The sequence below is a fragment of the Miniopterus schreibersii genome (genome assembly GCF_964146895.1).
Source record: "Miniopterus schreibersii genome assembly, chromosome: 7".
Lineage (NCBI taxonomy): Eukaryota > Metazoa > Chordata > Mammalia > Chiroptera > Miniopteridae > Miniopterus > Miniopterus schreibersii.
In genome coordinates this window covers 49,217,464-49,238,922 of record NC_138108.1, presented here as the reverse complement: position 1 = coordinate 49,238,922, position 21,459 = coordinate 49,217,464, and the positions used below count along the sequence as shown (strand labels likewise).

Below are 21,459 nucleotides of genomic sequence, written 5' to 3'. Positions count from 1 at the left end.
AGGAAACCAGTGGGGTGTTGTCTGCTTCATTCTGTATTGGGGAAAATGCTGCTGTTGGATCAAGTTGTTCCCAAATCAGCCAGGGAAACAGGACCGAAAACTGGGAGGTCAGCCTTTAGAAGGCTGCTTTGTGGCCTCAGGCAGGACTTCCAGAATGAGGGTGGGGTCTTGGATGAAAAAGCCTTTGAAAACATGGAACTGGTCATCTGATTGTAATTCCTGGATGTTTACAAAGTTGGGATGAAGGTAAAAATGTCGCATAAACATTTTAGTGCCTTTGGGAGGGGATGAGCTGGAGTCTGCCTCGACTGTCTTGTTATGGGTTGGGAGGCGAAGGGTCCGAATTCTCGCTACAGGTTTAAAACCAGCCAGCTGGTCCCACAGCATCTTGGTGAGTCAAACTCAACTTTGCGAGAGCCAGGGTTTGTATTTTACAGATATCGCTGTAGCTATCACCAGCACCAGCTTAATATTTTTTATGGGAATGCTGGTTGTCTGGCGGGAAGCTAGATGGGGCTAAGGTCAGAGTGCTTGTATCTAGTCCGGGTTCAGTGTCAATGAGCTGTGCACCTGGAGACAGGCTGGGCTCTGAGCCTTGTTTTCTGTAAAATCGGATGAGAACAACTCCTCTTACTCCCTTACAGAAATAGGAGTCAAGAGACATGGCTTTCTCTGCCACCACCCCTTTTAGTAGATTAAATTGTTGATGCTGATGTGAGAGCACTGTTGTAACCATGTTCCTGGAGAAAAGACATTCTGTCTACAACTTTGAGGACAGAGTTAACCAACATGTTTCAGTTGACAGAGGCTCCCAAGGTCATGGGATCCTGAAAAGCTTAAGAGCGGACGCCCTCCCACTCCTATGCAGGCTGGCTCCACGTGTCCTGACTGTACTACATTCCTGACCCCTGTTGAGAATTTACCCACAAACTTTAGGAATAAATACCAAGGGCTCATTAAAAGTCACACTTTTACTTCATTTTTAAGAAGTGTTTTATCTGGTGAGATGTCCCAGATAATTCATTCATCCATCCATCCATCCATCCATCCATCCATCCATCCATCTCAACATTACCCCATACAATCTTCCACCTGTTCATTTTGTTCACCTAGACAATCAATATTTATTTGTGATATGTACCCCCCTAAACAGTAAGATCCATGAGAAAAAGAATCTGTCTATACTGTTCATCACCATATTCTTAGCATCTAATACAGTGCTAAATATTAATCAAATGAATAAATGAGAAATTTAAGTACCTATATTGTACTATTCATTGTATTTGGTCCCAGTTTTGCAGTGGCAGTGGGAACAGCTGGGGTAGGTGTAATAAAATATTCTGAAATTTACTGAGACATGTTTTGCCCATTTTCAACCCATACACTACGCATTAATAATAGCAGCTAACATGTATTGAGTGTTCGCTCTGTCAGTCACTGCTAAGCATCATAACATTTATAAAAGCACTGCTCTGTCTAATCCCCATAACATTCCTTGAGATCTTGCTTTTTACATGGAGACAACGAGATTTGAAAGTGAGTAACTCCCACTGGGTTCCATCTGTGGGAAGGGGCAGAGCTGGACGCGAAGTCTGACGGAGGAACCCGTTCTCCTCCTGTGCTGCTGGTGCCTGGTCTCCCAGCAGTGGAGCAGCGGGAAGGAAGCTGTGAACGAACTGTCCCGGAATGTAGCGCACAGATACAGCGGGAACCCTTTGGCTCCTGTGTCCCCAGGCTCCCTCAGACTGAATTAATTGGAGGAGATCTTGGTCTGCACAGCCGTGGGAGATTTGCGAGGCATGTTTTCTGACTTTGCCCATGAGGCAGATAGGAGCCTAATGCAGCAATAGGAGCCTGAGCAATTTTCTGTCCTTCAGAGAGGAAAAAGGGTCAAGCTCAGTCTCCCTAAAGGACCTTGTAGGATTCTAAACTGGAGACAGGAGAAGCTGGGGCTTGAACCCCGGCAGTGAACACTCATAACCTGAACCAGGCTCCTCCTGAGCAATCCTTTCTGCAGGTTCTCTTCCCAGGCTGTGCAGAATGTACTGCTGTGTTCTCCACCGTGTTCCTGTCCACATTAAGTCTAGCTCTTTGCTCACAGAAGACAGTCAGCTTTGACACCTAGACCTGCCCCAAATACACATCTGTGTCAGCTCACCTCACCTCCAAAAGCCTCACAGTCCTTCCCTGCTTGGCAGCTTGAGCAGCAAAAGCTGCTCCTACAACCTCCCTGAGCCATAAAACTGAGAAATGCCACCGAAACATCGAGTAATGGTTAGGAGACATATAAATACACAGGACAGTTAGCAAGGAATGTGACAACTACTGGAGTTTGGACCAAAACAGTTTCTGGCTGCCTTTTTTTTTTCTTAAATGGAGTGAATACAGGCTGAAAGAAGACAATTTTTATAAACAAGTAAAACCCCGAGCCTAAGATAAATGTTGTGATGTACACACTGTAGCTGTGATGAACTAGACATGGTGAGAAATGCAACATACTGAGAAAAAGACGAAAACTGTGATAAAAGTGTCATGATGCAAATTGTTTTACATTAACAATATTACACTACAAAGAAAGAAAGACAAATACTTTAATGCAGCAAGAGAAAAATCAAACAAAAGCTTCCCCTGCAACTGCAAGATAAGTGGGCTGTTGCCAAAGCACACTTCCCCTGCGCACGGCAGAAGCCTCCAGAGGGACCTCTCTGTGCGAGGCAGCCCGAGGCACACTCCTGCTTTAAGGCTCTCAGGCTGTGAGAACAGTTTTCCCCCCAAAAAGATGCAGCTGTGTCCCCTTGCCTCAGGCCCTACCAGACTGAGCATCCTGGTTTCTCAATCAAGAAAGACTCTTAAGGGCCCACTGTATGGTGCACTTTAACCTGCAAAAGCCAACACCCAAAAAGCCAAGGAGAGAAGGGCGTGCATGAATTGAAGGTATGATTAGCAATTAGAAACAATTTAATTGTGCTATTTTAACCCACCCAAATTGGATAATCCCCATTTGCCTGTTGATGGAAACAGAAATAAAAAAAGGAAATGGATGACTAAGTTAGAAGCCGAACAGTCTATCACCAACTACTAAAAAGGAAGCTAAGAGTGATAAATGGGCAAGGATGCAATGGTGGTGCAGTTGGCACCCTCCTAGGCTAGAAACTTCCGGAGAGCCCCGCTGCCAGCGACAGCCTGGCAAAGCGAAGTGGGAAGGATTGGTCCAGTGGCAGTGCCGATTCCACAGCATCTCTGCAAGGAGCTTTTCCTTCAAGCCCCAAGGGGAACCATCTGTAGCTGCTCGTTGGATCATGCTGGTTCCTCAGTTACCTTCCAACAAATAAATCTTTGTATTTTTGAAATAAAAGAGAGAGCTGATAAGAGTGGGGAAGTACTGTGAGAAACAGAAGGTCTAACAATTTTGAAGCTACCCCTTGTGCCATCCAGGAACCATAAGGACAGTTTGCTTCTTGAGGATAATGGTGGCAGCTGCCATGTTTTAAAAGTGCACTTCATGGCAGAGGCGCAGGTATCTCATTTAATCCTTGCAATAACCCCATGGGGCAGGTCTGAGTATCCCCATATCTAGATGAGGAAACTGAGGTCCAGATAGCTTACGTAACCTCCCCAAGTTCATGCTGCTAGTAAGTGCTAGAACCCGATTTGGGGTACAGGGCTCATTCCAAAGCCCATTCCCTTCAACATCACGGTCTCGTGTCCCTTCGCATCGCAGCCAGACAACTCATCACCACTTCCAGGACCTTGCAGACAGCCCAGTACTTCAGTGACACATTACCTTGGGCGTACCGACTTCTTTATGCATTCTCCCACTTGAATCTGAGGCCTTATAAATAATATTAAATGATGCTATTTTGGGAAGCACCGTCAACACCACAGAAAACAGAGGCCACCAAAAATATTTAAGAAAACATTAATTCAACCCACAATATCAGATGTTTTACTTGTTTACATCTATCAAACAACTGTCCCCAGGAGATGCCAAGGAAAGGGCTCCCATCAACCCAAAGGGGGGGGGCCCTACCTCGGGCCTCAGCAAGCAACACTGGCTTCTTTAAAGATCACACAGCAGTCAACATTTTATCAGCACTCAACAAACAAGTTAAGGTTTGGCTGAAATCTGAAGGTCTCTCTCCCTTTGGCATATTCTGGGGTAATAGAACAAATGTCAAATCAGTACAAGATGGCATATTTACAGAATTGCACCCTGTTTTGCATAACCTAACGATGCAGCAGTTCTTAAGGACTGAACATTTTAAATCTGCTAGCAGAAGACTGCCAAATCTATGACTGTTTCGCACACTTGCCAGGAGCCTATCAAATTTTGAGCAAAATGCAAAATAAATCTCCTCTACAAGTTAAATCAGTCCCTTCTGCGTGTTCCAGGCTGCCCTCTTCTCCTGGCAACGCAGCTCAGGACTTGGGCCTCGTTTCCCTTGCCCTTGATCTTGCACTTGTGTCTAATGTGTATTCATAAAGCCATTCCCCCCCCAGCCTTATGTCCTGCCCGACTGGCCCCCATTTGGCCTGCTCTTCCCGCAGCCCTTCTTTGGTGCTATCCCTCGGTTCATAGGACCCGCTTCACAAATCCCCATAAAACCAGCCCTGTCTGCTGCTACTGGCTGCCTGGGAGGCTTCGCTGCTTAGTCCCTGTGTGCGGCCCACGGAGGGCACCTACGCTCGCCCTCTCCATCTCCCTAAGTCTTCCCAGAATGACCTCAGGTCAGTGCCCTCTCCCTTTCCCTGCCCTTCAGTATCTGTATGTTATAAAGCACTTTCGGGCCTGTTTCTGTGTTGGTAAAATCGACATAAATTTAGAGCACTTATCTCAGAGAATCTGAGGGAGAAGTGAACCTAACAGTTCATGTAAAGAGCTTAGGATAATATTTGATCATAGATGCTAGCACTTAATAAATGAAAAAAATAAACAACTGAAACTAGATGCTCCTGGTTGAAAGGAGTGGTGGGGAGGTGGAACCCTAGCTTTGTGGCCATTTCCCTTCCCCTCCCTACATGCTTGGGAGGTACCGAATTCCTGGAGCTCCACAGTCACGATTTGGAAACCACTAGTCTTTTTCGTACATATGAGGCACTTTGTCTTATTTATGTTCATGCTTTGTTACCTACTCTCTTTTATTTATCTCCCAGAATTTTGTGGGATGTTTTATCTCACCAACAAGGTAATGTCTGAACAGTTAAAACATCAGCAACCTTAAATGGGTGAATGGAAGTCTACCACATGTTAATATTTTTTGTAGATTTGACTAAAAGACCCATGACTGACCATATGAGAGACTATTCGGCAATGTTAGTCAGAACCCACTCTTCAAGATGTGGCCACAGTCGTTCATTGCTTATTATTGCTACTGGGGGTGAGGGTTGTCTCATGGGCTATCTGATTCCTTTGCTCAAGTCTGTCACCATTTTTGTCTGCTGTGGACTGAGGTTCACTGCAGAAAAAATGTGTACAGAGCAACACTGCCTATTAGCTGTGTTTGTCACCCCTACATTTTGGCTGCCGACTTAGAGCTTCTGGGACCGTCTCGTTGGAGTCGTCAGGAGATGAACGTTTTCCTTCTTTGAGTTCCTGGTATCCTTTAAAAGTGCTCCTGCCTGCGACGTGGCAGTGGTGGGTGATTATCTGCAAAAGGAGTCTGATGGAGTAGCTGTTTTTGTCACTGCATTGGGTTCAGCCTTAGTTGCAAGGTCCCCTCATCTCTACGACAGTTTTGTAAGAATAGGGAAGGGTACTCTCTCAAGATATAGCCTCAGAGGTGCGCACCTTCGTGAATGCATCATAGACTAGCTTTCGGCAGCGCGCAGGCTGAACAGCTATCCGCGGCACCCTTGACTGTGCCACTAGAATTTAAAAATGGTTCCACCAAGTCCCTTTCCTAGACAGTAAGTAGAACCTTTATTTCACAAAATGTGCTTCTCTTAGTGATGTGGATTTCTCTAAATTCTTCCAAATATGGGTCATCAATGACCTAATAATGAATCAGTATCTCATTTGAGTTATATTAAAAATAGTATTCTCTTCCAAAGGCTAATACCCTGATGATTCATTAGCTGGAAACACGGACAAAGATCAGGGCCTTGTTTCTTACACATACTTTGGGCATTTCTATCCTGGACATGCTGAAAAAAGTCATTGGCCAGAGTAAATAAGAATCATTTTCAAAATCTGTCCTTCTGACCCAGGAAATGCACAGGGCAGTGAAAGCCTCTAAGAAATTATCTTCTTTGTCTTTTTAAAGAGGGTGGGAGGATGGGAGGGGGGAGAGAGAGAGAGAGAGAGAGAGAGAGGGAGGGAGGGAGGGAAGGAGGGAGGGAGGGAAAGAGAGGAGGGAGAGAGAGAATAAATATAAACCACCTGGGAAAGAAAAGTAAAAGAAGACAGGGTCCAGAGGGGCAGCTGGGGCCTCGGAGGAAAATAGAATCTTTGAATATATTCTTGCCAGAGACAAAAGCACAGGCTCATTTAAAAAACAAAGGAGGGCAGCTTGATTCTAAAGCCTGCTGTGCACCAAATATAGGCACTTAGATTCAGTTCTCCACTTTCAGAGGAAGCAATAACCAGGGTGGAAAGAATTCTGTGAGTGCATTTGCCTCACTTTCTCCTGCCCACCTTAACGATCGCAGCCCAAATAATTCCTCTGAGTAACACGTTGAGAACCTTTAGCTCCCTGGTACTGGCAGTTTTAATATGTCCATTGCCAGCAATGAATTCCGTGCCAAGAAAACCCGACTCCTGGCGGTGGAAGGATTAAACAGTCCTCGGGCGCCATCTGTGCAGTGAATGGAAGGAGTGACTCCGTGCACCCAGTGCGCGTGTTGCCATTGGCAGTGGGAAGTGACTTCTGTTTACACGGCTACCTCACGCAGCAGGACACCCAAGGGGAGAGGTGGGAGTGGCCACCGCAGCGGGGCGCAGGGCGAGGAAGAGGGGGATCTGCGTGGGAATGAGGAGCCTATGGAAGGACTGAAAAAAAGATGAAATGGCAGATTAAATCAGACTATCCTATAAGGGGAGGCTGGTTAAAGAGGAAACCCCTGTTGGCGGATGTTCATCTGAGGAAGCAGGTTAGGTGCATGGTCTTCCCTTAGATGTCTGGGTTTGGACTTGACCGTACGCTTCTAGGTTCAAAGATTTTTCAACATGGGATTTTAAAAATGAACATTGGACTCATAATCCACCAGCTTCTAGAGTCAGGGTTAGGGTCCTGGGCAGTACACCTTCAATGTTTCGGGAGATGTCAGTACATTGGGCTCTCCGAGAAAGCCCTCTGGCCACTCAGCAAATATGGTATATACCGTAGGAGGGGTGGTTTTCAGACGCAAGCATCCTGGGAGGGTCATGGACAAGACAATTCCATCTGTAAAATGGGAGAAGTGGTGGAGACATACAATTTTTATAACAATGTTTCCCTTCAAAGGGTTTTAAAATTAAATCAGGAAAAGTTTTAAGATTCATACTTCATACTGGGTAATCCAAAGGATACAAGGTTGAGAAACACCTTGAGTAGCTAATGATACTGCGGAGGGGAAATGGGCGTACAAACCAACTATGAGTCCAAGACAGGTAAGTGGATTAGAGAGGTCCGAGGAAGATGTGGCATTTGAAAGGGAGAACAGTGCATGTCTCTTAATAGATGGAGATGGAAAGGAAATGACATTCCAGGCAGAGGGAAAACAGGACAAAGGCACAAATATTCAGAGAACAGTGAACAGTCCAGGTAAACTGGGCCGTTGTAAGAAGGGTGTTGAACGCCCGGTGAAAGTAGAGCACACCAGAAAGGTTCATTAAAGTGTTGTGGGTGGGGGTTAATCTCGTAGCTCCTTGGCGTGTAGGCTAAAGTGGGCAAAGACAGCTAAAGGGAGACCAACTGGATTATTGTAAAAGGGGAGACAGTCATGTGACAGCAACAATGTGGATATGAAGAAGGGAAAGGGCGTCTGAAGCAGCTTATTGGAGGAGAAACAGTGGGAAGAATTGAGGCCACAGTATCATGTGGGACAATTAGCAGAAACGGGGACAGCTTGATTTGTGCATCTCACTTTACAGGTTGTTACTTTTCTATCTTGACTGGAAAACACACACCAGCACAGAGACACATACCTCTCCCCACCTCTCCCCACCAGCCTTGTTAAATAAAGCTGAAAGTAAGAGGTAAAACTACACTGTCTGTGCTTATGTTGCAAAACTAGAAATGTTTAGTTTTATTGTGTTTTGATCAAATGGTTTTAGAATCCATAGTAAAAACATCTTATAAAAATGTACAACTAATGCTCAAAGAAATGTATCAATATGAAACCGGTATCTTGAGAGTTGTGGCACAGATGAATTGTTCTCCTAAATTATTCTTGTTTTGTTTTCCTTTCTTTTAAATTAATTATTCTGGGAAGAGTTTTGAATTTCCTTTGGAGAATGTAAACATCAGATGATTTGCCTTGTCACCTGACGTTTCAGGGTTTTTGACTAACATGACAGAATCAGGAACACTGTGGATGGGCCACAGTGCTAGAAGGGTCCCTCGTACTTAGACTCACACTTCCATCAGCCTCAGTGTGGCTCTGGCTTTGCGGTGGCATCCACACTAGCACATGGGGCTGCCAGTGATAGTGGCACCCAGGCCATATGTCAAGTGCTACAGCCTGTCAACCGAGCAACCTGCCCACTGGGTCTCCTGTAGGGCAACCAGCCCGTTGGTTGCTATTGAGTAATTAGGGTTCAAGGGCTTTTCAGGGTATCGCCCAACTGTATCTACTCCTCACCTGCATTAATCAAATCTAGTGTGAAAAAAACTGTACATATTTAGCTATGAATAAGAAAATTATAGGCTTGTACACACATCTTAATTATGATAATACCATAAAAATTTTAATATATATCTAAAGGTTTAGAATCATCTAGCTGTAAAAAATATGCTGAATTTGACATGTTTTCTAAACTGAAATTTTTATAATTAAAGTAATTATCTGGTGAGGCTTTGTATTTCCAAATGAATGCATATTGTGACCTATATAGCATACGATAAAGACTGTAATTATGCAGAATATAGTAGGGGAAGCTACTGGAGTATCTTTAAACCACCTGTGTTATTTCTTACAACAAGAATTTGTTGGAAATAAAAATATATATATTTTGTAGAATAGATACAATTTAAAATGTTCTTAAACCACTTCTAAATAGGTTATAAAATGGATCTGGTTCCTCATCTCTTACCTTGTAATGGTCAAGGTTGTCTTCTGGAGTTGGGAGACCCATGTAACGTTCTGTGTATACTGAGTCTGTGATGGAGAAAAGAAGAAAAGTTAATTCATACAATTAAAACTGTTCTTCCTTTTATTGGGTTACTTTGTGTGCTTTGGTACGTCTTAACTTTGCATAGGTCTACAGTGTTACCCTCAGAAGTATCTCCCCCAGATCATTTTTATTTGGCTTTTTAATGCAGCCAGACACCTGCTCAGACTCCTGTCTTTCCGCACTCTGCCCTAGCCCGCCCCCACACAGCTCTCATGATGAGGGCAGAGAGAGAGCAAACTAGATGAGCTAAAACCCAATCAATCATCCACCTTCAGGGAAGTCAAATGCTAAGAGGTGAGGAATCTTTATATTATCATCTGATCACCTCAAAGAATCTCAATTAGGAAGTCACTTAATGCCTCAGTTGTCCTGAATGTTTTGGTCCTGACACAGTGTATGTCCTAATTTATAATATGCTGTTACTTTTTGGAACTCTCTAGTAGTGTTCAATTGCTAGTTGCTTACTTAAATCATATTTTGGCAGGTTGAAATTCACTATAATAAAAAAATTCAGTTATCATTTATTTGCTCTATAAACCAGTATCGTCTTAGCTACCCCATTAAAAATGCAAGTTAAACATTAGTTTTCTTTCACTTCGTGGAGAGGTCTCTGTTTTGGTGTTGTAGCAGTTGAGTATTGTGAAACAGGTTACATTAATATCTGCTGAAATGATATAAGCTCTTTTATCTATATATATGGCAGAAAAACATATCCATTATTGGTTTGGTTATTTTGGGTTATTAAACATATTTTTGCCCTGTTTAAAAGAACTGAATCATATATCTTATCTATCATCTATGACATGTATATCATATCATTTATATATTACGTGTATATTATATAACATATATCATATATAATATATATTATATGCATCGTTATATATGTATGCTAAAATATCAGTGAGAAAATATACTGTAGCTGAATTCCAATATAACTTTAAAAATATTAAATAACTGTTTTGAAAGATGCTCCCTTAAATGACCAGATTACAGTAAGTAAAAGTCTAAGAATAATACATTGCCACTGAGCTATATAGGTGTGGCTTAAATTTCACTGTTATTGTACAAGTATTTTAATACTGATCTCATTAATTCTTTAAATGAGTGTAACATCTAAACCACAAGCTTAAGCAACATTCTTACCCTTTCTGTATGGTTGGCATTGAAGATGAAAAACTACATTGATAATGAGTGTTAATTGTTCCACATGTTCTCTTTTGACATGCCCTTTCTATGGAAGTCTAAATATTTTCCTCCAAGATTGGTAAGAGCAATATTTTATCATTTTGATTACAATGAGTACAGGCTATATGACACTAAATTAGAAAATATATTTTAAAGGGTACTTTATGAGATATTCAGAAAATGCTCATATCTTTTTTTTTTTTAATTTAAATATGAGTAAGTTAGGTTGTACATTTGAAAGGGGGGAAAATGTCCTTTAAGGGCAAAATATATCTTTCTTCAAACAGCCACAGACTTCAATTCTTCTTGTCCTAGAACATAATAACCTTTCTTATTATGCTAACCAAATTTGCAAGTGTAAGAAGATGTGACATTTAAAAAATAATATTTTAAAAATGCATAATGCAGTTGTAAACTTTTAGAAATATGCTTTGAAATACCATTTCCGTGGTATCTGATCTGTTATGTAAAATTGTTCAAATTTACACATATATAGGAATTCTAGAAAGTTCCTATGTGTTAGGTTGGTCCATATACATTTAAGGAAGTTCTCTTATCATTACATGTCTCTAAACTCACAAAGTTTGTTTTTATTATTTTATTGACCAGCAGAGGTCTCCAAAAACAAGCCATCCAATAGAATGATTTAAAAAATATATATATATTTTTAAATATGTCTGTTGATTTCAGAGAGAGGGAGAGGGAGAGAGAGAGATAGAAACAATGATGAGAGAGTCACTGATCGGCTGCCTCCTGCATGCTCCCTACTGGGGATCGAGCCTACAACCCGGGCATGTGCCCTGACCGGGAACTGAATCTTGATCTCCTGGATCATAGGTCGATGCTCAACCGCTGAGCCACACTGGCCAGGTGAATAGAACGATTATTAATATTGAGCAGAAAAGTGTTACATGGAAACAAATCCATGGTGTAAGGATCAAATCTTAACTATGTTCTCCAGTGTGTGTTTTTTTAACAGAAAGCTAGCAGTGTATTTTTTTACATTGGCTTTTCTTGATTTGGAGAGGCTTGAAAAAAAGCGTTTAAGATTGGTACAACCATATGTTAGGACATAAAATATTTAATGAGCATATTCATTATCAATGATTGTATCTTTATACTACAGAAAGGACTTGAAGTGGGGTCAGAAGAGACACAGGAAAAAATTCATTTCCGCACCCACCTGTGACTCTTCTCCTCTACCTACTATGGCACTGCTCACTTCCCCCTCCTTGGAAATTGTAGTCTTACATGTGTACGATGCCTGATAAAATAATATTTTATCAACGATGAAGATGACAGTCTAGAGTAGCTTTCACTTACTTAGAGACAATGGAAAAAATAAACCTCCCAGGAGTTTTCTTGTCTCTACTCTCTTCTTTCCACCCAACGCCCTACTTACATTTGATCTTTGCCAGAAGAGAAAGGGACACATGCTTTTTTTATTCTGCTAATATGTGAAGCCCAACACTCAAGTTAGAATAAAGATAAGGAAGAGTTTCTTTATCTGGAGAAATGTAGCAATAGGGATGTCTGGGAATTTGGAAAGCAGAATTTGTTTATAAGATTTGTTGGTAAGAAATTTGGAAAGCAGAATTTGTTGGTAACTAAATGTGTAGATAACATATGACACCATCCAGCCTTTCACAAAAGCAGAATAAGGGAGATTGTTTCATCACGGGTATCCATAAACTACACGTAAGATAAGAGAGCTTATTCACTCTAGAAACACCGAAACCCAAAAAGGAATGGTCCTGTCGTTGGAATGTCAAGGTCGACACTCGGGACCACTTTGTGCTCGATGGTGACTACATACCATAGAATTCCCACGCGGCCACGGGCGCCACGGCGATTCCGCACTTGAACACTCTGCTTCCTGCCCCCAGGACCATTGAGGTTACGTACCCTCCATATGACTAAGGAATGGAAACAGTTATTTTTATGGAGGTAAAGGAATTAAGAACATATGGTGAGCGAGTTGCAGTTTCCACATTTCTCACATCTTTATATACTGTGCCTCTTTAGAGATAGAAAGCATGGCAGAGGAGCTTAAATTGGCCTTAATTGGACAGTATCTAAAGACTACATTTTCAGAGCCCCAGGCCCTTTTCTTAGTACGTGTGAGGGGGAAAAGCATTGAAAAGTTTCTAGGTAGTAGCATTTAAAACAAAATAAAAACAATAAACAATAAATCTTTACTGACTTTGACTCATGAGAAAAGTCTCCCTCCCTCCCTCCTATCCTTGTACCTTCCCTCCTCTCTCCCTTTCCTTCCTTCCTTCCTTCCTTCCTTCCTTCCTTCCTTCCTTCCTTCCTTCCTTCCTTCCTTCCTTCCTTCCTTCCTTCCTCCCTCCCTCCCTCCCTCCCTCCCTCCCTCCCTCCCTCCCTCCCTCCCTTCCCTTTCTCATCATCATAAACAAAGATGTAAGCTTGGCTAGTAGAACTCATTACCTAGAGGTCTAAGACATTTTATTCGGACCTTTTAGATTAAAATGATAGACAGGATTTTCATCTCCAAATATTTACATACAAAAGATATATTCTCCTGCTCTAGGTTGAATTCACTAAGAAACAGATAGAGTGTCATCAGCCAGACAGCTACTCACCCAGCCCCAAATGGCAATTCGTTCCTCGTCCACAAATCCCATTTGTGAAAATTGTCTAAAATACACGGAAGAGGTCCCCAAATTAGTATTACACTGTGTACAGAAAACTAAGATAAATGCACAAATGTGAAGCCCTGACATTTGTTCTCTATTTCATTCTATTAAAAACTAAGATCTATTACTACCAGCAGTCAAATAAACACCTGAGACCGATGTCTATCATTTTTAACTTGAGCCAGATGAACAAGGTTCGCTTTTGTTGGAGTCCATAAAAATCGTGTGTGGGGTGTGTGTGTGTGTGTGTGTGTGTGTGTCTGTGGTGTATGATTCACAGAAAACAAATCCTGGCAGTTTTTTTCACAGCTTTATATAAAAATTTGCAGCCCAGATGCACTTTTCTTTACATAATTGAATTTAAATCTCTCCAGATGTTTTTCACTTTGAGAGAGGCTGCCCTTGCTGTGGAGAAATACAGGGGATAACATCTGGGTAGGGCTTAGAAATGTATCTGAGTTCCCTACCTGAGAATTTAAAAACCATTCTCTAAATGAATCCCTTCTAATGCTGGGATTGATTAGTTAGCTCAGCACCATTAAATCAGAAAGACTCTTTTTCTTGATAGATTAAGAAGTCTTTTTGCCACAAATTGTGTTCAGGATAGGAACCCAGGTAAAGAAAGGAGAAAAATGTTTTATGCTAAAAATGTTCATCTTAGCCTTAAATAAAAAATAACTTATTTACTTTTTGAAAATCTAGCAATTGGGACACAACTTTGTAGCACTGAAGGGTGTGGGAAACCCTTGCTTTGACCTGTATGTGACTTTGAGAATCTGTTTTCAATTGATGATTTATGTCTTAGGCTACCCTGAGTTAAGCAATATTAGCTAAGCAATACTATTAAAAATTTCATGTAGTTTTCAACTCACCATCTTCTTTCTCAGCAAACTTTTAAAACTTAGTATATATATGTACAAAAATGTGCACCAAGTCATGAGTGTACAAGTTGATAAATCTTTACAAAGTGAACATATCCTTGAACAAAGGTACAGTGTTTACTATCACCCAGAAGTCTCTGGATTATATAAAAATCTGGATTCTATAAAAATTTCACCTAAATTTGTGCCATGGTTTTGATTTTATATAAATTGGGTCATGTAGAATGTGTTCTTTCTTGCCTAGCTTCTTCCATTCGATAGTCTGTTTGTGAGATTCATCTATGTGGTTGTGTATAGTTCTTTTTAGTTGCTGAAAAACTATTCCATTGTATAAACACAGTATATCTCATTACATTTTAAAACTGCAGTTGTATATTGTGAATACTCAATTCTGTAATTTTAGGACTGTGTCAGTCAGACTTGAGAGGTCCTAGAAACTATGCCCTTTCTTGCAAAGGACCTATTTGGATAAATAAAAATTTATTTTAAAAGTATTACTGCTTCACTCTTGAACAAATTTGTCTTCTCTTTAATCTAAACCTCTCCTTTTTTGGCTTTAAGGAAAACAGTTAATTGTTGGCAATATAACAGACTCAGGGATACTCAATAAATTGACATCTCTTCAGCTGTTCCTTTTCTTAAAGGCATTTCCTCCACCCATTTAATCATTCATGATTTTTCTACATTTCCTGGTCTATGATTTCACAATATTATTTTAAATCACTTACTTATTATGCTTCTACAGATATCCAAGCATTTGGTTATAGAAACTCAAAGATTACATTTCTCATTTACCAGTTGAATGTAATTGAATGTAAGAGTTAGAGTAAGACCTAGATTCAAATCCCGAGTGACGTTGGCAAATAACCTAACTTAGGAGCCTCCATTTCTTTACCTGAAACATGGAATTCCAACGTCTACCTCCCAAGTTTGCTGTGCAGCTTCAGTGACAATGCAGGTGAAACATTTCCCATGTTACACACACATTAAGGAGTAACCATCATTTATAATTAAAATCTCTCTTAAAAGAGTCAGATCACGTCTATCTATACTCCCACAACTGGAGAGCACAGAATGAAATGTGACTCATATTTCACAAAGCCTTTATAATTGTGAATAATGAGGGTTGTGCTCCACAATTTTCCCAAAATTAGGTGAGGAGTAACCCTCATCCTGCTGGCTGTAGCCACTCCTAGGACTGCATGGCCTTCGCCTTCCTCCATTTTAAATGAACACTGAACTCCTCTACTTAGCCCTGACTGTAGGGATGGTTTGTGTGCTTCGTTAGATGTTTACCCAAGTGTACATTTACCCCTCAATTTGTCCCTGTGTTTGATGAATTTCGAGTCTCTGTTCCTCAAAGGGGGTAGCACAGATGTCAGTTTCCTTTCTAGAGTCACAGGGATTGTGGAAATACCTTTTTTAAACTTTATATAAATCTATAATTGTTATAGGCAGTTAGGCAGACATGAGCAGAGCGGGGATGATGGGCCAGGTACAGAAACTCACCAGGGCAGAAAGCCCCAGGTGCCTAGCAAGGGGCAAATCTGGGAAAACAGGAGCCTCACCCCCAGGGTAACCTTCCCTTCCTTGCATATGCTGGTCATATGGTTTAGACTCCCTGACTTTTTCTCCCTAAAGATAACATCTAGGTCGCAGTTGTGTTTCAGCTCCAGGCCCAGAAAAGCAGCAAAACCAGACAAGTGATGCCATGGCTGCCTCAGGACAGCTGCATTGACTAATGGCCCCCTGCCCTGGTGCTGACCATGACCATGAAAGAGCACCCCTGGAAAGCTGATGAATATTCTATTGAGACCCACCCCCTGAGACCTCCTCTAAGATTTCCATCTGCAAGAGAGGGATAAATACACTCAGGATGAAGGACCCAGCACTAGCTCTTCCCCAGGGGAACATGCCAGAGTCATTCAACTTCCCCCTTCTTCCCTCTAAGGGACCTCATGAGACTTGCAACCAGAGGAGCAATGGGCAGTGGCAGCTCATCCTAGGCTAAGCCCCTGAACCTGTCTCCAAGGCCCCCTTTCCTCTGACTTCCCAGTGAGCCAAAGCAGCCCAGCCTAGGCTCTCCTGTTGCTTCTTCTGTGCCCTTCCCTGTTTCACTGTCCTAAGTATATTTTTCCTGCAGCCAGTAAATTCCTGCTTGCTTTGCTGCACTTTGTCTCTTGATTTAAATCTTTCCTTTAAGAAGACTAGATCCGAGTTTTTTCGCCTCACCAGTAACATACTGACATGCATTTTTTGTCTAAATATGATTATCTCCAAAAAAATCCACCCCAAGGATGAAAGATTACAAATTCATACCAGGACACTTCAAATTCTTTACACTTTAGGAATTTAAAATATAAATCAGGTGGGGGGGTATCAGATGACCTTTGCATTTATCTCCTAGTCACTCACTTGGCTGCTTCAATTTGATCTTCAACTTCAAATGTTCCCAGTCTTCTGTTGATTGCATGCATGATCTTATCTCCTCGGTAACCACTTCCTCTGCCATCAAAGCTAGCTACTATAATATTTTCTGTGCTTGCAAGGTAAGTAGCCCAGTTGAGTGTGAAGGTGGCATCTGCTTTTTGACTACAGGGGCCTGCATACCTGTGGAAAAATACACACACACATTTTTAGCCTGTATGGTTTTCCTGAGTTGAATGGGGAGTGCTTGCATTTCTATTCCTTGTGGACAAGAAGTGTTGATATTTCCAGACCATGAGCCTGAAATCGTGCCAGCTGCTGAGGTGTTCACAATAGGTCCTCTAATACTTGGCAACATGACTATAATGGCTGTGTGTTTCCTTCAAAGATGCCCATCATTTTCACCTTTGAAGACTGTTATCAAACAGACTTCATTGGCCAACATTTTCTAAGTCATATACATATATATATGTATATGTATATATATAAAACTTGGAAATCAAAAAAATAAATTCTCTAGTAGTTGGGATAAGGGAGTTATGAAAAAATAACGAGGATGACAATAAATGCAGCTTTGAAAATACCTTTTCATCTCAGCTTACAAATATTCCTAGACTAAAGTGTATTCCTAGGTTGGAACTTCCTTAAGGACCTTGACTGCTACATGATATGCAGCGAATTTCCTCCACTACTCAGCACCATGTTGTACACTACAGCTCCTAAATCACTGTGGAATGGACCAAAGTATGAATGAACACGATTCTTTAAAACTTCAAAGGAGAAAGAGACAGACTATTGGAAATTGGATGTGTTGTTCAGCATTCTATTTATTAACAAGTTTAACTCCCTTGTATCTGCAACCTTCATAAGCTACAGCCTACTCTACACACAGCAGTGTGCAAAATCTCTCTCAAGCCTTCTTATTTCCCTTTGTTAATCAAGAGGCTCCCCATCACTCGCTCATTGCTTTCCATCTATAGGACTCCTGGACCCAGATCTTCTCCAGTAACTCTTCCCTCCCCAGCCCATTTCTTCTCCTCAGCTGCTCACTGTCCCTGCACAGGTCTGGACAAGACCTGCTTGCAAGCCTTTGCTAACATTTTCCTCCCTCTCCTTAGAGATGGCAGTCAAAGAACTTCAGTTTTACACATATTATTGTGTTACTAAATATTGTAAGCTAAATATTGTAACATTCTAACTTTATAAAGAAGGATGCAGTCATGCATTTCTGGGGCATGCCCACATTTTTTAACATGTGAAATGCTTTGGTTCTTATAAATTTGGTAAAATAATAACTTCCTTTAATAGCAGTTATAAATCAAGTAGCCTAACAGACCCTAACATTAAACAGCAATGTTTTTAAAAATAGAAAACACAGATTTAGACAACTAAGGATGTGAAGAGGGAAATCATTGAAAAGAAATGAGCACCGAATTTACCATTTTAAAGAACTTTTTAAATAGGGAGGCCTAATCTTTACTTATTGAGGAGTCAAAGAAGATAAAATATCACTCTTTTCCAAAGGATCCTTTTTTAGGATTGTGACTAAAGCCTAAAGCAAATTAATGTCACTGTAGTCAAAACTAGGCTTAATGAAAATCAAATAGCACATCTGGAATTTTAAAATACCTCTTTCTTTTTCTTGGAGCTTTTTTGTTTTGTTTACATGGAACTGTAAATACAATGGAACAAGGCTGTATCTGATCTAATATGTGTACCCTTCCTTCATCTTTTTTTGGCTAGTAACAACAGAAAAGTGATGTTGCTGAGCTTGAGCTTCAGTTTTCTCTTCTAGATAATGGGCCAAACAGGACCCACCACATGGGTTTGCTGTGTGAACAAAATAATGCAAATTACCTGGCACGCAGCAGGCACCCAACCCATTTGTTTTGTTTTGAATAAAGGATATGAGTCAAGGTAGGACAGGAAGACTGGCATTGTAGCATTGTGGGTGAAGTTAGCGCAATTTTAGAAGGATTAAAGTTAAATGTATTCCTAATAATTATCAAAGATATTTTATAAAGCTGCCGTATTTAGAATTCACATGAGTTCACAGTTACTGCTCAAAGACTTGTGATTTCAGAACTTTCTTTAAGATTTGAAGAAATTTGGATTATAATGAATACTTTCTTATATCACATATGTTCTCTTCACCAAAAAGAGGAATGGAAAATACCAGGCAGTGATATTTCAGGAACTAAAGAAAAACCTGATGTCCTATTAAAAACAAAGACAATCATGGGAAATGTTGTGGCCAAGTTTGGGGTAAGGAAACTGTAAAAGCTGTTAATACCCATCTTGCTCATTAAGATGTCCACAATGAAAGGATGAACATGGGGACTTGAGAATTCCTTTGGAATTCCCTTAAAAGTTCAGGGAAGCAAATCAAAACAAAATCCATATGCTATTATGATGAAAGAAGCGCGTCTCCTTTCTCCATTAGAAAGAAGGTGGAAAATACATGTTTGGGTTCGTGACTGCAAAATAGAAGAAGGAAATGGTAAAATTGCTGCACAATGATCCAGGAAGAGAGAAAGGATGTGTTTTGCTTTATTTTTCAGTAAGCTACACTAGGGAGGAAAGAAAAGTACAATAGTTAACTTCTGAATTTTTAGCTCCCTCCTCTTGAATACTTACACATCTATTAGTAGAGGATATTTCTTGGATTTATCAAAATGAGGAGGCAAGATCATCTGATACCAAAATTCTAAACAAACAGAAAGATTAATTAGTGAATTAAGAACAATGATTAGCACGAGATTTTGGATTCTTATCTGTTAGTGTTAAGTCATATCTAGAGTTTAACAATGTGTTAAATTAGAATAGAAAAAGAAAGTGAACTGCTTCTATTCAGCATGTTTTTAAGAAATAAAACCATTCTCTTTCAGGTTAAAATACTAGGTCAGATGAAAACAATAAAGTTGTTTCTAACGTATCTATTAAATACATCCGTGCCTTGTAAGAAAAAAGTGCCTTTTAGAATTGCTAATGTTTTGTTTTTATGATTCTGTTCTATGGCATCTGATCTACTTATCTGGTTTGTTTATGGCTTATGTTCTAAATTTGCCTCCAAAATGTTTTCCTCTTCTTGAATTTCCTTGAAGATGTTTAGGATTTTTAGTTGGCCCCAACTCTATTTTAAAATTCTGATTTAATAACATTTTTCTAATTCTTATTTCCATCCCAGACCCCAAAGCCGAGCTCCCATTCTCAGCTGTGTGCTTCATGGCATGAAATCAGGTTTACGTGGAGCAGACTGTTGTGTATGTTCTATATGATCTTTCGCAGACCTGTTTAATTCTCCCTGCTTGATTTAACATCAGTTCAATAAAATGTGTCCATAAATAATGAACTGGTTTCCTTTGCTCCCAAATTCAGAATGATGAGCTAGACTAATAAATCAAAAACAGAAAAAAATGAGAGTTGTTCCATATTTTAATAAGATTACCTCCAGCTTCAGTAGATTTAACTATTAAATCTCCTGAAAAATTTCCCTATCTCTAGAGCTGCTTCTCCCTTACTTTTATCTTTCCTTCCTTACTTTTTTATCTTTGTTTTTGTGTTTTGTTACAATCATTTTAATTGATGAAAAAAAGATTTAGGAGTTAAATCTTTATATAGATTTCTCTTCAATTTGTATTTTCCTGATTATTGTATGCCTTTTAATTAAATGCTTATAAGAACAAAAATTCTAGCATCTATTAGGTTTCGAACTATGAGTTGATCATGTTTTTAATGAATGTGCCAAACCCACCATTTGATCTCGCTTCTGTTTGAATTAGCACTAATTGATTGGAAGTGTCTTAGTTCCACCTTTTTGAAGATGCACAGTCTGTTGTTTGGGGGATTGAGTCTTTCTAATCCCTAAGCCCATGCCCCTTTGCTCCCTCCTCCCAGGCTCTCCCTAGGCTTCCTTTCCTGGAGTTTGAATGGTATAATCACCTCCCAACTGGAGCCTCCCTCTCTGGCAGCTCCCTCCTTCACTCTCTCAGGTTATCTATCCAATCCTGTGGTCTCCCTGACCCTAAAACCTTCTGGAGCTCCCCACTGCTTACCAACTGAAATAGAACATCACATTTCAGTAGTCAGTGCCTTCTGCACCTGGAAGTCCAGTTAGCTCCCCCAAACTCTAAACCCTTGCCAGTTAAGCCTGGTACAAGGGGGGGGGCAGCTCTGGCAGCCCTTGGGAACTGATTACAAACTCAGAATCCTGGGCCCACCCTGACCGGAACGTGCATGTTACAAGGTCCAAGGTGACTCACATGCACATGCAGTGTGACTAGCACTGCTCTAGGCAGTTCTTTAGAATTACCCTACACTTTCCAGTGCTTTTCCTACCATTTAAAATTAGATGAGTTGAGTCTTTTCTATTACTGTCCTATATTTTGAAAAAAAATCTAATACTGTCAACAGTAAAATAAAATAAAATAAAAATAAATCCTGATGGATTTCCGCCTCCTTTATGAGTTGTCAGCCCTTAGAAAAAACAAGCAAGCAACAAAAGTGAACAAATTATAAGATTTCCTCCTCATTGTTAGTGGTCCCTGAATATAAGCCATGATCAAGCAAACAGGCTAAGTAAGGACTAGGCTAACTCTTGAGGCTAGAGGGTTAGGAAAAATTCCAAATTTCTCTACTGACATTGAAGGTTCAACATTTTATAGACAACCCTAATTTTTTTATACAATCATCTTATATACTTTTTATCTCTTTGGGTTAAGGTAAAGTACATTAGGATATCATTAAGTTAAACACATGATTAAGACATATTAGGAGAACAGATTTACTATTGAGATGAATGATGCTCTATTTTAAGACAAAAGAATGTAAAACTAGTAGTTCTTGTGACAGAACATTTCATGGGAAAATAATCTTCAATTAGATTTATATACCCTCTGAAATGCATATTTTCAGATCAAGTTATTGTATTTATTTTTATTTTTATTGGTGTTTTCATGAAAAGTTCTGTTCCAAGAGAAATTTAACTTAC

At 40.3% G+C, this 21,459-nt stretch overlaps 1 protein-coding gene across 1 annotated transcript in view; it reads right to left on the bottom strand.

The window, feature by feature from the left end:
* Positions 1 to 21,459, bottom strand: part of DPP4 (dipeptidyl peptidase 4) — a 77,151-nt gene that overhangs the window by 3,773 nt on the left and 51,919 nt on the right. Inside the window, exons 19-23 of the mRNA XM_081142148.1 lie at positions 19,107 to 19,176; positions 16,458 to 16,652; positions 13,108 to 13,162; positions 12,318 to 12,417; positions 9,233 to 9,297 (exon numbers count right to left, since the gene is read on the bottom strand). Of these exons, the coding sequence (XP_080998274.1) occupies positions 9,233 to 9,297; positions 12,318 to 12,417; positions 13,108 to 13,162; positions 16,458 to 16,652; positions 19,107 to 19,176 (485 nt within the window). The remainder of the gene's footprint in view (positions 1 to 9,232; positions 9,298 to 12,317; positions 12,418 to 13,107; positions 13,163 to 16,457; positions 16,653 to 19,106; positions 19,177 to 21,459) is intronic.